General features: G+C 39.4%; 1 protein-coding gene across 2 annotated transcripts in view; it reads right to left on the reverse strand.

Annotated features, from left to right (window-relative positions):
• The window catches only part of RELN (reelin), a 297184-nt gene that overhangs the window by 213756 nt on the left and 65364 nt on the right, over window positions 1-18064 (reverse strand). For both annotated transcript variants that reach the window (XM_064444494.1, XM_064444504.1), the window contains exon 3: window positions 1549-1684. In XM_064444494.1, the coding sequence (XP_064300564.1) occupies window positions 1549-1684 (136 nt within the window). The remainder of the gene's footprint in view (window positions 1-1548; window positions 1685-18064) is intronic.

Consider the following 18064-nt stretch of genomic DNA (forward strand, 5'->3'; position numbering starts at 1 on the left):
AGCTGATACAACTTGATCCACAATTTTTAGAGAGGAATTAAAAGAAGTGTAAAATTCATAGATTTTCCACAGAAAAAACAGAGTTGACAGATTTCCTCAAGGTATATACAACTACTTTGTGAGGCTAACTTTTCTGACACAGAATTTAATAAAACAGTGGCAGTATTTCCTCAAAAACTTAATCAGATTTGACCTTTGTCAAATAGTGAATAGGAATCTTAAATATTGTAAACAGCTTCTCTGGTACATTGTAGAAGTTAACAAGAAACAAATACACTCTCAGAAGTTAGTTACCACTCCCAAAAACTATTTTTTCCCCAATTTTCTGTTACACATGTAGAAGAAAGAGAGAGCTAGAAATAAAAATGTGTTGACATAGTCTTTGCAGCTCATAAGTAATGTATTGTAACAGTATTAGCACAAAAAATGTGCCTTATATTTAAGGCACTTATATTGCCCTTATATATAAAAGGGCAATATTAACGACACAGATCAGTCAATCAACAGGTACCATGTTCACAATCAGCAACCTGTATTCTCAAAGACATCAGTCACACTCTTTTTACTTTTTACAATATGTTAAACAGTAAAACAACTTGATTATGTAGGGCACTTACCTGCAGCTCCCCGGTATAGACAGAAAGGGAATAATACCCAGAGCAAAATTTGTTTTGACAAACAGGAGAGTCACAGGAACACTAGAAAGATCTCACACAGAAATCTTGCAACAGTTCACGTATGTAACTAGGGAGCAGTCTGGCTGTTTTTTCTATGAATGAGTCAAACTTGATATATTTTCTACTTTTAACTCCACTCTAGGTGTATTTTCTCTCTCAAAACTGATGTACCAAAATTTTGGGACAAATAATTAGAAATAACTTTAAGGTAAAATATGGTAATATATATTCTAATAACCTACGTTGAGCTGTGTATTTTGTTGGCAACTTATATGGTACTAAATAATCAAATGATGACTTAAGTCTTTAAAACAAATTACCAGAAAAACTGTAAGAATAACCTCCTGGCTTTTTCTAGGTTGTAAACCAGCTGAATTAAGCACAAGTTAAGTGTTTATTATTAGGAAGAGTAAATATTTGAGTATGACTACTCTTGAACAGCTGTATTTTGTCTTGATGCTTACTTACAATCTGAATAATATGTCTGTGTGATGTTCTACTTATTAAATGCAACAGATAAAAAATCAGGTCAGTGCAAACGTGCTGTACAATTAATGATAAGATTAATTTCTAAAAGGAGTTAATTTCTCCTGAAATACTAGGCTTGATGCATTTGTACATTACTTCTCTGATGGCATGCTACATTACAGAACACTACCTCCTTCTTACATACTATGAAATATAAAGTCCTAACATGCACGCATGCGCATAAACTCTTCAGCCAGGAAGAATGCAATATTCTCACTTCTTATTAAAACCCTCACTTTGCAAGACTGACTCCTTGATCCATGAGGTCCTAGTGCAAGCAGGTTAGATCATTTCATTATGTCCATAATGATTATCTTCACATAGGCATTGCACATATACATACATGAAGTTGACACAGCCTGTCCCCGCAGGTGGAGCAATCCAAACAAAACTGAGGTTTGTAGTCGGGAGATGGCTCACGTGTGATGCAACCACACTGCACATAAACTGGTTTCCAAACTGGTGGTCAGACATAATTCCTACAAGAAAGACACAGGGGAGATAAACAGTAACACATGTTAATGGCTCACTGCAAGGTGCTAACAGAGAAATACGTCTGCCATGTGTTTCATGATGGCAACAGAGAGTGAAAAAACCCAAGAGTATACCACTGAGTAATTAGAATTAATGCCAGTGAAAACACTGGAGCTGGCCTCTGCTTGAGCCAAAGCTGACTTTGTGTTTACTACAAGGCTCCATGTATTTACTACCGGTACCCTTCATGAGGCCAATACCAGAGGAATTATTTGCATTTTTAAAGAGGCAGCTGGATCACAGCTGCTCTAAATCAGTGATATTCCATTATGTGATTTACACCCATTACAGACCTAAAAGAAAATAAAACCTGAAGGAAAAATGCTGTTTTAAGAGGCAAAATGAAGCTTTTAGAGAAAGGTGTTAATTTTTAGTAGACAGGCACATCTACTTGCAAAAGCAGATGAGCTTTGGATTCATGAACTCTTCTTCTGATGTTAAATAAAAGCAGCAACCTTCAGCAGTTTTACCAGTATACATTCCTTTGATTTTTTTTGAATCAGCCTTTATTACATGGAGAAACGTAAATGTCACCTATTAATCCCTCCCTCTGGAATTCACTGCAGTTCATCATTAGACAAAAGAACTCTATCTTTTAACAAAAAACCAATATCAGACAGCAGTCTTCTCCCCTATAACGTCCCCTCAGTAGTTTCCTACAAATTAGTGTAAACTGGGTTGTTTGTTTAACACCTTTAGGCTTAAAGTAAGGCAATCTTACTTGAGTGGATTACTACACCTTTAATCCTAGTACATTAAACAGTAAATGTTGAAACTATTCTTTTCAATGTGCTTATCAGGAGGAAATGCCTTGTTCCAGGTTACTTCAAATATTGAACCTTCAGTTCAGAAAACAGTGGCATGGGCTGAAACATTACTAAGAGAATCACAAGGAAAAGGAAAGGGTGACAGGTACCTCTGTGCTCAACAAGGTCACTGTTAGTTGTTAGGTGATTGTATCTCAGAAAATTTATAGTGGTTGATATTTCTTATATTTACTTATTGCAATTCAAACAACAACAGAGAAATAAAACCTATCTCTGCCTCTCAGAATCCTCTACAACTGTTTTTGACAGCAATTCTTCTGAAATGTGAACCCAGCAATCTCTCTTAACCCCTCACTGGTCCAGAGGTGGAAGGAGTTTGCCAGCCAGAGATTTCCAGTAAGGAGGGGACGAATCCTTTCTGATGCAAACATGCTGCTCAACCTGGTGCCTCTCCAGGGACTGCCATGCCAGCAGCACGGTGCAGGGAGGGGGCCCGCTCACAAGCAAACCATTTAGTATTTATAGATCAAAAGCAACATCTGAAATGCCATTCAGGTACTACTAAGAATCACAGACTATAGCTCAGGGTTATTTATAAGTTATTTATGCCGAGGGTTATTAAACTCTAAACTAGCTTCCAGTTTTTGGGAGGAGAATGAAGACATGGTGGGTTTAAGGAATCTATCCCAGGAATGACAGGAGGCAGTGGGGGATGGCAGTGATGCCTGTATCTTTTACAAACAACCACAACCTTCTCATTCAGGGTTTTCCACTTAGTTCCCCACTGAAGCATACACAAGGGTTTTTTTTCCAGCACAGTTACGCTTTCAGCTTGACTCCCCAAGCAATGCTAAATCCTGTTGGGCCAGGATGGCCACAGAGAAGGCTCAGGGTCCCCTGGGTGGAGCCTCTTTTCTGGGGAGCAGTAGTAGGGAAATCCAGGGAGATGGTATTTTACTGACTTGTTTATTGCAAGACACTAGATGCAGATGAGGTTTGGCCATCTCTTGCCATGCTGTACTGTCATTTTAAGTCTTTTTTTGCCTTCCTTGGCTAATTGGGAGGGATGGCATTGACATCCTCAAAGAAACCTACTTGACCGGTGTCCGGGCTCGCTGCCCTGGTCTCACTGCTACCCAGTGGTGACCTGCTGAGACAGATATGTTGAAAAATACGCCCAGAGAGGTCTCTTGCAGGGTGAGTGGTATGTAGGCAACAGCTTTGCTTTGCTGAGGGTGAAAGTCTTTCCCCAAGTTGTGGGTCTTGTCCCTCTCTCTTTGAAGTTTGTGCTAAAGCCAGTGACTTCAGTGATGTGGGATGGGGTTCTCTGGGACTGATGTGGACCACCAGCTCTCATCTGTCATCGTCTCTGGCTGCACAGTGGGAAACAGAGTGAGCTACAGACTTTATCACGTTAATGAAATAACAGACACTGTCATGGGAGAAACAAGAACAGCCCTTCAGTTTGAAGAAATCTCCCTTTCTTCACAGCCAGCCAAATACAAGGCAGGACAAAGGCTGCCCTACCACATGCCCCAGCCAGGGGACAGGCATGCCAGCCTGGGAAGTGTGACCGCTTCCCTCCCTGGCAGCAGCTTGTGAGTTAATGAATTCCCTAGGTTTCAGGCGGTAGACAGCAAAAATGTGTCTAATACATCAAACACATACAACATCTGTGGAGAATTTCTTTTTCCTTTGATTTACATTTTTAAAAAAGAACAACTTTGCAGTGACTAGAATAAATTCTAAACAATGAAAAAAATAACTCATTCAATTTTTTTGCAGAAAAGAGTCAATGAATTACACAGAGAATATTCAAAATTCCCATTTTATAATTTTATAACCATTATATCTTTATATTTTATTAATAAATTATTTTGATTTTTTACAAAAAAGACAACCACTTCTCATCCTGCTGGACCTTTACTAGGTACATCAACTCCATTTTGGAGTTCAGAGTCTTTGGAATGTTTCACAATAATTAAGTACTGAAAGTCCAGTGAGTGATAGTGGTATTAAAAAAGACTTTATGATGCTTAACCCCAAAGTTTTCTAATGAAAATGTGAACATAAAAATGATAAAATTTCCAAAAAATGGAGCAATGCAACTGATACTAAGAACTCACTAAGTTAAGGATAAAGAATGTTGTTTCCCCCTCTTGCCTCCAGGCTTTTTGCAGTCCCCTGCTATGGCAGGCAACTCTTCCCTTCTCCACCATCCCCTCTCCGACCTGGAAAGCTGCTTCCCGGACTGAATGTTTGCCCCATAACAAATTGAAGGACAAATGTAAAACAGCATTCTGTTGCAAAAAATAAAATGAATACAATATATAGCAGCTCTCAGAACAAAATTGTATCCTGTATGTACCTCAGACAGCTTCAAAGACAGAGCATGCCTTCGTTTCAGATGCTTGGCTTAAGTCAACGTTGTTCTACAGGCCTCCCTTCTCATGTCCTGCAGACCCGTGCAACTATATATGTTCAAGTCTAGTGTTTACAAAAGTAATAATCTTAAGGTAAAATTTTAAGATGTGTCTTTGTATTTTTGCTAATAATCAAGTTTTTCCATGTGACTTACTGAATACTGAAATGTTCAAAGGTCTGACAGCTGCACATCCACAGCCCTAAAACATGCTACATGCAAAGATGCCATTAGTATCTCCCTGAACTACTTGCCTCTTGTTTTTTGCACTGTGCACTCATCATACTGACATGTTTCAGGCACCTGCACTTTCTAGATTCTCCATGCTCTAAAATTTCTAATGCTTTAGGAGTCTGAGTTTAATCATTCAAGTCCCAGATATGCTTTGTACCTGCCAGCAGCACTGCTAGGAGAGGGCATAGACATGCTCACTCCCTCTCAAGATTTACCTCAGCACCTGTTTTTGTTGTGTAAACTTTTTAAAAGGTGCTTAGCCCTATTCCATGCACTATATATAGTCACTGAATCAAATCGCTTCTATGTAAAGAGGTAGATTTCAAGAGATAGATCAAATACAAGAAATCCAGGGATAGAGAAAAGTTATCGAATGGAAAATCTTAGGTAACATCAGATGACAAATACATAGCTTCAATCTTTACATGTGGAAAATTATGTTTAATGATAATCAGAATCATTAATAGGGGTGTAGCAGCTAATGCAGAGAAATATTTTGACTCTTTTATAAGGTGGCATAAAGGAAGGCAAGCGAGATCTGAAGATGCTGGTTTAGGCGGTCCATGAATGGCCAAGCACAAGTGCAGTTCCTGAACTCCTTATTACTTTCACCTCATTGTGTAACTTCTCCAAAAGGGAGAGCTATAGAGGATAGGAACTATTCTCCCAGCTGGGCCCCTGGAAGGCAAAAGGTGATATTTTCTACTGGCAGAGCTTGGGAAGCATTTAATGGTGTGGATAAATGCAGTAGGATTCACATCATCTTCTGCTTTCTCAGTCTGAGAAATGTGGATCTGCAATAGTCCTAACTTACACATGGTAACTACGTAATATTCCTTATTACAGCATGATGTCTCGTCCTTATTTATCCTCCTTAGAAAACAGTTTCCTAAACCAGAGTTTTATACAAAGAGCTCATCTGCACATCAAGGTCCTTGGTAAATCCTTCATCGACGCTAAGTCTCAATAGACTTTCCAGCACTGAACCAGTTGGTAGGTGGTCTACCATTTCCTATTTATTATATTAATTGAGTATGATGTTAAAGGAGAGGGTTAATGTTAAATACGGGTGTAAAATGAATGACCACATTTTGGTTTTGCTGCCTGTAAAGTGATTATCTGCTACATGCTTCCATATTCAAAGTTGTGCATGAGTGTCAGCAAGATGCCAGACATAAAATATTGATAAAATACCAATAAAATAAAGCTGTAAGTAACCAAATTACTCTGGCATTTTTGGGAAAGTAATCATTCCTCATTAGTAGGTAATAAATTCAAGTCAGAAACAGACAACTTCAAATTAGATTTTCCATTATGTTAAAATGAAGAACCTAGCCCTAGGAACAGTCTTTTCCCTTAGGAAACAGAGCTGGGAATCTATGTTCTCCACTGAGGCTTTAGCATCTCAAGGCATGATCCATAAACCCACAAACTAAGCACAGTTCTGCCTAGTGTTACAAAGCAAGGAGTGATGCAAATGGGACTGTGCCAGAACACACCTCCCATGCTGAATCCCACACTAAAGTGGCCGAACCAAAGCCTGCAGCTTGCTTCTCCCATGCAGTACCAGGGACTAGTTCTGAGAGGGGAAGTAGGACAATTCATTCTTTTCAAAACTGAGAGATGCTGTTAGTCACATTTATAATAATCTATCATTTAAAGCAATCACTTTGGCAGAGAGCTTATGTCCGCAGTCTCTTCTTCTCAGAAGCATATCCTTTCTATGAAGTTGAAGATTGTATATAGAGGTACTCCCACTCTCCTGTTGCATATACGACCACATTACTCAGATACCAGAGTGCTGGGACATGTGACATAGCTTGGTGGCTACTAATAAGGAGCCTGGCTTTTTTAGTAAAGTCCCTGTAGGACAGATCTCCAGCAAGTTAAGGGAAAGCAATGTGCCTCTCCACATTGCTTGAGGAGCAGCAGAAGCTGTGGCACAGTTGGGCAGGTAGCAGGCAAGATATGAATTCACAGAAATCCAAGTGCAGGCTCTAAGGAAGTTTTTAGGCTAAAATCTATTCAATGAATGTATATAGACACCAAGTGCATTTTACAGGTGCTGGAGCTGCAGCTTTCAGACCACATTTTCAGAGCTAGGCACCTCCCTTTGTCCTAGGTCTCTTCGGACATTTAAAGAACCTTTTTGAGCGTTATCTGTAAGCACGTATAAAAATGAAATACATGTTTGCCCTGAATGCTATAGGGAGTGAAATAATGGTTTATTTTTAGTTACTGGAAGAATATTTGAGCAACATCCTCAAACTGTTATGAACCCCTCTCAGGACTCTGAAATGTAAGTCAAAATTCTGAGGAGAACTAGTGGTAGGAAGAAAATTAAGTTTCTTTCTCTTTGTGTTGTTTTTTTCCCCCAAAAAACAACAGATATATGTTTAAGAAAAACATCAGTAGACTGTGTTAAAAAGGACTGTTGGAAGTAAAGAAATATTGGGAGCTGGTAACTATCATTTCTAAAACACAAACACAGATGTACAATTATGAGCTCGTGCAGTTTCTACTCAAGCAAGTAGCCAGTTAAGGGCAACTGAATTACCTGTGCAAGTTCCTTTCAAAGTGAGTAAAGGTGCAGAATCTGGCCATAAGTGAACTGCATCCACCCAGCTAAAATAAGCTGCTCCTGATTGATTCTGGGGGGATGATTTCATTCTGCTTCACAGGAAAAACACATCTTCTTTGATAGAATATAACAGACTGCTAAAGCACTTGGTGGCCCTTGTGATCAATTAAGGGTCAGGACAGTTTGATAAATTATTAAATAGTATGAAGAAAGAAAACACCAGCAACTATCAGATACATTCTCCCACCCAGCAATATATTACCTTTATCCTTCTTGAAGCCATATGTTTGCTTCACTATTATTATTACAGCTTCATTATTAAATAATAGATCCTTTCAGCTTATGCAATATTGGGGAAAATATCATCTACAGCCTAATAAGAACTGTAGAAAAAGAACAGATAAGTGTATAACAACTTAATAAAGTCTGTCACTAAAATCCACAACTCCTTTTGTGTTCAGGAGCCAACTAGAGCCTGAATACAGCAGTCTGATTCCTGTGGGGGTACTGCTGTGCTGAAGTGACTCAGACTTGGGACAAGAAGTACAGGTTTTATAGACTTCTGCAACATATATAAAATTTAAATGTGTTTTCTTTATAGTTCTGAAAACAACACTTTATTGCAAGTTCGCATTTGAATTACATTCACAGTTTGGGATCCAGGTATGAAGCAGGTCAGGTTAGGGCATTTAGGGGCTAACAAGAGTGGTGCTTTATGTTCACATTTTTTGAATACTTATTAAAGCAAGCACTTCACTAGAAATACAGGTTTGAAGGAATGAACGCCTAATGTACAGATTTATGAAAATTAGCTCTGAAAAAGAGAATAATTTTTTGCTTAATCTCTCTTTTAATGTTCTACTTTTAAGGGATTGTTAATCAAAACTTTTGAGCAGCCTTTTGTTACAACCCACTTAGGGGTATAATTTCATCTCGGGGATTTATGAGTGCCGGTCTCATTAAACCTAACAGGAGTTACACATATGGAAATTGTGGTGCATGGGGAGGAGAATACCCCCTTTCATTTGCATAATTCCCCAAGACACTGAATGAGCCCCTTGTGTAATGTGTGATATGGCTGTATGAGTCAGGGGGATGGGGGTGGTGAGACCCTGGTCTGCAGTGTGTTGGTGGTTTTAGGGTGGCCATTGTCAGGAAGGATGAGAGGACAATTTACAGCTGAAGTCTAAGTGATCCATAGAGAGCAACATGGCACTAAGTGCTGCAAGGCAAGTAGATTTAGTAACAGTGAAGAGGGACCAGCAGTAATATAAATAGAAAATGCTAATAAGGTACTCTGTTGCTGAAATATAGAAGCAGAAAAAAATTTATTTTCAAAGGCTTGAGCCAAAATCCGTGTTAAATGTTTTCCTAACAGCCCCAGAATGTTATATAATAGCAACTTATATATTTTTCTTTATAGAAACCTGTTAGGCTGATGCCTTCATTCTGTATTAGCTTTTCATAGGTCTACTTTTGCAATGCATGCCAGTCTACTCTCTTGCAGAAAAGCATATGTCCCTGGTTTGCATTCACGTGCCTTTTTTTTTTTTAACTGTTATTGTACTTGGCTGGTGAGTGTCTCATCCATAGGAACAACTCTTGTACAACTTCCCAAAAATATTGCATTGTTCTGAATCTTTCCACTTCAAAAACCTTGATATGTGTCCCAGGAGCCAAACATCAGACACACTGCTTGATAGGTTTTATACCAGTGACAAATGTGACAAAGGACCATCCTGTACCATACCAGACGTCTGCTTCCACCAGACTCATTCTCAGGGCCAGCAGTAGCTACATCCTCCTTCTTACGGCAGTGACACCAAGGCAGCACTGGAGCCCCTGGAATTGCCCTGAATTTGCTTTGGTAGAGGTGAAACTGCAAACCAGCAGTATTAGCTGACAAATCCATACTGACCTGCTCAATTAAACAGAGCCATGAACCAAACAAACCTCCCTGCTTACCAGCACAAGTAACATCAAATGAAACATTGCTGTGCAAAAACTAGAAAACAACGACACAGCCCAATAAAACTGTAACTGTCCAATACTCATCTGTAACATACATACATCCTGATTGGATCTATAAAGTATCCTTTCCAAGGCACTAGCTTCCAAAACAATTTTTTTAATTAACTGATCTCCAGCCCAGACTCTAGCTGTGCTGTCTGAGTGGTTTGCGTACTGACAACACCCCTTCTTGGCTATACTGGCACTGGTGATATGTCCCGATATCCTGTTTGCTCTTCTATAGCCTAGTATGACTAATTGGGAAAATGGCTTCAAGGCTTTACCTACAAAACCCTAAGTCTCTCTTTAATTTATTTTAAATGAACTTAATGGTTTCTGGCAGCAGTCTGCCTTGTAACACATTTCCTCTAGTTTGATCCTTTGCCTGCAGACGTATTTTGCATTTGCCCGCATTGCTGTCACTGCCTCAGTCACTGAAGGGTGCACTTAGCACCTGGTATCTTCCTTGAACTTCCACTGTCCCTAATTATACTTAAAATCTCTGTTGTAGACATTATTGGTGAACTCTGATGTTTCAAAATTGATGGTTTCCTCCAAAGCAAATTAAGTCAGTCAAACCAATCAATAAGGATGACTATATAATGAAACCAGAGGGACTTGCATGGAAATCTTTTTCCAGATGAAGCATTTATCATTTACAGACACCTCTTCCTGTGTTGGAGTGATGCTGTTATGAAAGTTATTCTGTCCTATTCCCTAATTCCTTACCTCAGATGATCTGAAAGCCAACTATGAAACCATGTATTGTGTACAGAAGCCGCGGTTTGTCCCTCACCAGTGCCGGCTGCAACACGTCCACAGGACTGGAGACAGGAGGCAGTTTCTATCCAGAGGAGCAGTTCTGGAGGTGCCCCAGGTCTCCTGATGCCCTCCCCATGGCTCAGCTTACAGCAGCCTCAGTGATGCCTGTGTTTAGGTGAGCTGCATAAGGCCTCCTATGGCCCCATGTTCCCTTGCTGGGACACTGAACTGACCTGCAGCACGGCCAGTCCCAGAGCCTCTGGGAGATTTCTGGGGCAGGGGTGTCTCATAAAAGCCTTTCCTATCTGGTCAGAAAAGATTGCGTGCAGGAGCTACGCATCTGCGAGCGAAAAGCCAGCTGTGGCAATGACAGAACACGGTTTTATCTTCATGCATTTAAACACGGCCAGCCACTACAACATGTGCAGTTTGTAAACACCAGTTATAGTGTCTGTAGCACTGTGTTCAGGAGTGAAGATTTTTGCATTTTTTCGGCAGTTGATACTGGTGTCACAGGAGCACTGGTTTGCCTTTTTGGGAGTTGAGGAAAAAGTTTCAAATTCATCAGGATTCATAAATATTAAAAACTTAGAACTGTAAGTAAAGCTGTTTTATGGGCACCATGGTCATTCTCAGCCTCTGCAAAGGGACGAAGGGAGCTGAGAAACTACCAAATAAGTTGGTGGGAGAGGTAAGGGAAAAGTGGGGAAGGAAAAATAGTTTTGTGGGTTGAATGGAGGAATTTCAATTAAATCTTCAATCTTGAGAAGTCCTTTTTTTGAAACTATGCTGAAATTCAACACCACTTGCTAAAAACGACCAGTATCTCTGTCCAGATTACATGAGTGGTGGATGGAAGCACAGTCCTGTACACCACGCCTGTATGCTCCACAGATGTTCTGGTGTATCAGGATAAAACCTGCTGGATTTGCCTTCTCTGTAACCACAAATCTATTATGTTTACAGCTTTTAGAGCATAGCAGAACTGAACTGGGGATGCTCTGGCTGGCAGGCTGGCAGTGGTGACAAGACTTTAGGCCTGGGCTTAAAGCATCCCTTTGAGGGTGCGCTTGTGCTCAGGCAGGTGCTGTGTACCAACAGTGAGATGGGAGATGGGGGTATTCAGGTACTCTGTAAAGCTGGAGTTTGAAAATCAAAGTGTTTCCCTGTTACACATGTCTCACACTTTCTTTCATCATCAAAGCAGAAATATCAGTTGCAATTTGCAGACTTCTGTGGTATTTTTGACAAAAAAGAAAAATTCCTTTTCTATGAACACCCAAACATTTTCCCAGCTTTTTTTTTTTTTTTTGCAACCCAAAAAGCAATTCTTTATGCATCTTTAACATCTTGTTTTTATGATTACTACAAAACAAAACAGAGAACCGGAACTTGGTCACTGCAAAGTCTGGCAGTTTTTCCCTTTCCCTTGTGAAATGGGCAATAGTTTACTTTGCCTCCTGTTCTATCTTAAATACCACAATGATCCTACTCTTTGCAAATTCATGCTGCATCTCCCCCACTAACCAGCAGCAGACTATAATGCTGAGGTGTTTCACTAAGCAGTTACTAAAGAGAAAAGCAGCATGCCCAGCAGTCTGAATTTCTGCCCACTGAACGGTACCCAGTAAGAAGAAAACTCTTCAGAAAACACATTATAAGCTAATAAACATGAACAGCAGCAAAACTTTCAGGAAACTAAATACAAAACTTTATGCACCAAAATAAGCAAGAATAATCACAGCCAACAAGCCCAGAGGGAGAGCAAATTATTTTACTCATTCATTTCCATATTACTACTTTTAACTAGTGAGAAAAAAATCACTCATGAGAAAAATCTGCTGCAATTCCCCCCAGCCATATGGTATATATTAAGACTTACATACCACAGACACAAAATTGTAACACCACACTTTTATTTCTATCTGACAACACATACTGTCAGTTGAGAGTTGCAAGAAAGCAGAGAAGACAGTAATTCTGCATTTCATTCCTTTGCCTGAAACTTACTTCTTCTAGACAAAACATTATCAATCCCAAATATGCAACAGCACTTCCAGATCAGATATAAGAAAGGCAAATAAAAGCAAGCTACCAAGAACAGTAACCCTCTTGTAAACTATCAGTCAATGTAAACAGTAATCTGGGGAAAAAAGACTGCTGTTATTGAAGTCTTTGTCCTCGAAAGAGCACTTTATGACTAAATCTTAAAGGCTAATCTTCTGCAGTCATTTCATGTTCAATACAGGATCTTAAAATATTGTCCTGGGAGTGCTGCAATGAAGCTGTTGTTGAGTTGGTGCAGTTGCAGGGCTGAGCCATATCCCCCAGGACAGCACACACTGCTCCAGGGACCTGGGCAAGCTTCAGCCCCCTCTGTGGCTGGTGTCCAATGCACTTATGGGGAAAAAAAATTAAATCAGAAACCAATATTCACATCTGAAGCCTGGTCAGTGTTCATGTGATAGCAACTAATGCCACAATGTGTGCAAAAATGTGTGTGCTACAGAAATGGGGGGGCTCCACTACATGGCCTCCAAACCGACCCACAGCTTTGCTGGAAAGAAGAAAGCTTTATCCAGAGCTATTGCAACATGAGGTAAAAAACAAGCAAATGATCACCTGTAAGAGGTCTGAGCTGCATTTCAGGATCTGCAACAGAAGTGGGAAAAATATTTGGGCTCCAGGCTGTGACATGTGGGGAGTGGGAGCAGAACATCCTGGGTGCTCCTGCTGCTGGTATTCAAAGCAGATGCTTGAACTTAATCTTAAAATTTGCTTGATTCAGTTCCATGAATGGACACTTAGCTGAAAGCCTGCCTCTCTGAGCAAACAACCCCCACTGTGGCTGTAGTAGGATAAACGTTCCAAGATTTTACTGCAGTTTGAAAAAGAGTTTAAAAAATACGATAAGTCAAAGTAAGACCCAAGGGACTTAGACCAGGGAACAGCAGTCCCATTAACATATAAAAAGAAGGCTGAAAATATGAAGATCAAAACATGGCTCTGGTTTTTGACCTGCTAATCTGTCCTAAAAAGAAAAATATCTCAAAGAGCTGCATCCCTACAGTGAAGTTCCCCCCTTCATTATCATTTTGCAGTATGACAAAATCAATAGGAAACTGTGTGTGTCACAAAGGGAGAAATTTGACTTTCCTTCTCTAGGCCTGAACTATATTTTTTCTTGTTCAAGGCAGATTAGCATTTCAGAAAATGAGTAGGTTTCCTAATTTACATTAATCTCAGCCCTGCCATGTATGCGAATTGTTTTCTTGCTAGGACTTCCAGATACTTTGCAGTTGTAACTTTGCTGTCTCACATTATAACACCAGCTCTCACAAATATCAGCCCTTCTCCACATGTCCGTGTTCTCTATTCTGATACTGGTGCTTTTGTTGGAAGATGTCTATTAATTTATGAGTTGAGTTAGTGCTTCAGGATCTTGTTCACCATTGATAGATAAACCCTGCCAAATCTGAGTAGATTCAAGAGTTTCCAACTGATCTACAAACATGCCAGACAGTCTGACCTGGAAAAATGGGGGGGGGGCCTAAAGCTGGCTAACAGAGTATTATTTAGTGCAGTGCCCAAATCCTCATTGAGGAAGGAGATCATATTGAATAAGCTGCTTCTTGGGTAGATTGGATCCTACTTCCATAAGAGTGAATCCAAACAGCGACAGAGCCATTCTGGAGTGAGGCTGAAGACAGCACCACAGAGGCCTCCTGGGGAAGCTGCTCCATGTCTACAAGTGAGCAAAGACGTGGGGGAGTGGGGAATGTCCCTGTGCCCCAGTTGTTCAAAAAATATTCATGGTAGAACATTTGTGATCACTAATTACATCTGTAATAAATCCTATATACTCCATGTTTATAACACTTCCTGGTCTTTATGTTGCAATTTATCTCAGTGAATCACCATATTTCACTTTGAAATAATTTCCATAATTAGTTTTCCATTTATTTTCCTGTAAATATTTTGAAATGCCAGCAGTGCACGACTAGAGCTGCAGGTTGTCCTAGCAATATGTCAAAAGCTCAAGGGCTGTCAATACTCTCCCTATAGGTGTGTATGGGATTTCTTTTTTTGGAGATACATGCAGGTTGTTATTACTTACACAGCTCCATGCAGTGTTGTACAAAGTACAGATAGCTCCTCAGAAATTACATCTAAGCTTAAAATAGATAGCCATGTTTTGATAGCCATACAGAAATAATAACAATGGAAAGACCAAAACCATGCAATATTATTTTCCAACTTTTGAAAGCTTCTTTTTTCCTTGTTTCTTCTTAAATGATACATCTAAGATTTTTTTTAATACTAAATAAGGGAAGTAAAGCATTTTATTGCACGCAAATACACAGACCCTCACCTAAGCCTAGATCTATCCAATCCATATCAGCAACTTGTACCACATGAACTGTCTTACTATTAAGTTTGGCTATGCCGAGATCACTTCTCTGAATAATTAGACTTATGTGGACATCTCCAAATTAGCTTTCAGCTGCCTAAGTCAGCTACTGATAAGAATATATAAAGTTGGAAAACTTTTACAAAAACTGAGTAAACACTTGGGAGGTTAGCCTGTGATAACTCCCACAGGAATGGTCCAGAACACTTGAACCGATGCTTAATGAGCCAGTCATCACACAGTAAATGATTACACTCCTTTTATAAACAACATGGAGAGATAGGTGCCTGTGATGGGTTCCACACAAAGCTACCTATAACTTGTGTCCCATTCAGTCGTACAAAAATTTCAAGCATTGCTTGATAATAAGGATTATGGAGCACAAAAAAAAAAAATACATGCAACAAAAAGAGATTGTGATTCCCCTTAGCTAGTCCTACAATACAGCTATTTCCAATAAAATGAAGAAATCTTTTTCTTGCTAGCAGGCACCTTTTCTTTTGCACCAACTATATATATAAAAAAAAAAGACTCTTGTTAAGGATCACTGTCTATGAGCCAAAACAATTCCCAGTATTCACTGCAGACATGGCATTCAGAGATTTGAAATCTTTTTATAGCTAATTCTTCTCACCCTGTGCAAATGGCAATTTTCAGAGACATATAATGTGGGTGGATCCTTTTAGGAGAATCATACTATTAGGGAAAGCTACCTCACTTTTTGAAGTAGGAAAAAAGTAAGAGGTACTGAAGGATTGTTTAAAGAAGAACATTAAAGACAGCAAAAAAAGGCTGAAGTGAAGAGAGGTCATCATAAATTTTCGAGAAGTAGTGGTGAGTGAGGCAGGGTCTTTTGGTGCTGTCTCTAGGTTACTTTGAAATTGTGAAGGTAACAAAAGATTCTGTATTAATACAGAAAAGTTGAAAATAATCTTTAAGACAAATACCCTATGAAACAAACAAATCTTTGCTGCTAAAGTGGATCTTTTTAATGTGATGCATTATTCATAAAAATGAATGTATGGCTGTATTAAAAGAGGATCCTGAAATGCCTCAGAGCATTTGAACAAGAAAGTACTAGTTAAATAACCACATCTCTACAAATATAGCTGTAGATATGTGGCTTCATACCAGTATAGGTCCTTCTGCAGGGAAAATGTATAAGCTACTACAGGACAAGACATCTTTATGCTGTTAGAATTGGATCTCTGCTAGAGAATATACCGGTTTGAACATAGCTCCCTTCCTAGAGCTCCTGTTGTTACATCAGTACAATTTTTTGTGTGCAAAATATGTCTTAAAATCCAGTATGTCATAGAAAACTTTATTTTAGAGCTTCTGTGACTTCTGTCCAGATGAGGTTTCCTGAAGGAAAGCATTTCTTTGGTCTGATGTCCTAAGCAGGAATAGCAGTACTTCTGTGTTGAGGCTTATATTTTTCCCATGGAGCTTTACTGAGCTATGATGTGGTTATGTGGTTCTTCCCCATAACTACTCAAAGAAAGAACATCCCATTCTTCACTCCTTCCTGAAGGACCACCAATGGATTGTGTTACGTTAAATTTAAAAACACAGTTATGCCACATATTGCAGCACATTCCAGGAATTCCTATGTTGACCCTGAACTGAAGGCTAACTTACACTCTTTCATGCATTTTGTACGAATCATTTGTTCTGACTCCCCCTAACCCAATATCTGAGTTCTTGGATTAATTTTTTCACAAGGAAGAAGCAGATACACTTTGATTTGAACAGCTTCATCTTTGTTAGTTCCTCTGTTCTCATGCCTACTTCTCCCTCACTCCCATTGCTTCAGCAAACCTCCTGCTCAACCTCTCCACCATCCCGTTCTTCCTACTCTACCTGCATCCGCACTTTCTGTAGACCTCAAATATCCCTGTTTGGATAGGCTCTACAACCCATCCCTTCAACCTATTTCCTACAGTAGCGCTCAGATGATAATCCTCACTAAAGACCTGCAGAACGGTGCTATCTTCACATTCTTTCTTGAGACGAAGTAGACCTAAGAAAATATCAAACAGCTAATTCCAAAACAAACCATCGAGGCTCATGAAATCCAGTGTACATTGGTCAGGGGTTTCTCTGTCACCAGTCTCCTCAGAACGGTGTGCTCACAAAACCCGAGAGCTCCTGTACATGCCTGTCAAATCCTCAGGCAACTTCTGGAGCTAAAATCACCCACAAATAACGAAAGATATCCTTTCACTGCAATGTGCCACCACTGAAAGAGCACTCTTCTCTATATTGTGCCACCATTTGGCTGAAAATGAAATCTGCAGACTTCCAGTTTGGTTCATGACAATTGTTGGTTCCCTTTGTTTCATTCCCATTATTTGAAGGGCCTTGATGTTTTCAGTGTCATCTAAACATAGCTGGCCTATGTTGTAATTAAACTTTGATCAAATTTTTAATGGGATCTCAGAGGAAAACAGCATTTGACTAACATGTATTATTCTGCATGTATTAATCAAGTGAATTTTTGTTGAACTGCCTGAATTTCACATAATAACTACTCTTCCCCATTGTTAATTAGCATAATAGGAAAATGATGGAATCTGTTTTCATTGAAAAAATACTTTTGTATCCAGAATATTCTGAAACTTTTTATTTTAATTGTCAACTCTGATTCACTTAGTTTCAGAGTACCATTTTTAGTTTTTCCTGAGGCACTTTATTTAAAAAACGCAATATCCCTATGTTCAAAAATAGTCCAAAACAATATCATACCATACATTTATGGCATTAGCTGCTTGAATCACTTAGTCCAGCTGTCCCTTACCAATCACCATTAAATAGCACTTTCATGAGTGTTGCTGTTAGCCAGCATTTTCATCAGTCACCTGGAAGCAGATATGAAATCACCAAGTGCGACACACTGTGTGATACAAACATTGGCCAAGTGGGAACAAATCCTGAGTCAGGTTAGTCATATAGAATATGATAAACAGAGTCTTTGGTAAACCAAGTCTACCTTAAAAAAAAAGCAAACCAAAACAGATACCCCACAGTCCTGTAGGGACAAGGATTTGAGGCTACAAGAATACCTGTTGCTGGGGTTCACATTTTTAGAAGGAAGCTGAAAATTGCTACAGGAGGAAAGCTAATATGCCTTATACC

This window comes from Phalacrocorax carbo, chromosome 1 (assembly GCF_963921805.1).
Source record: "Phalacrocorax carbo chromosome 1, bPhaCar2.1, whole genome shotgun sequence".
NCBI classification, from domain to species: Eukaryota; Metazoa; Chordata; class Aves; order Suliformes; family Phalacrocoracidae; genus Phalacrocorax; species Phalacrocorax carbo.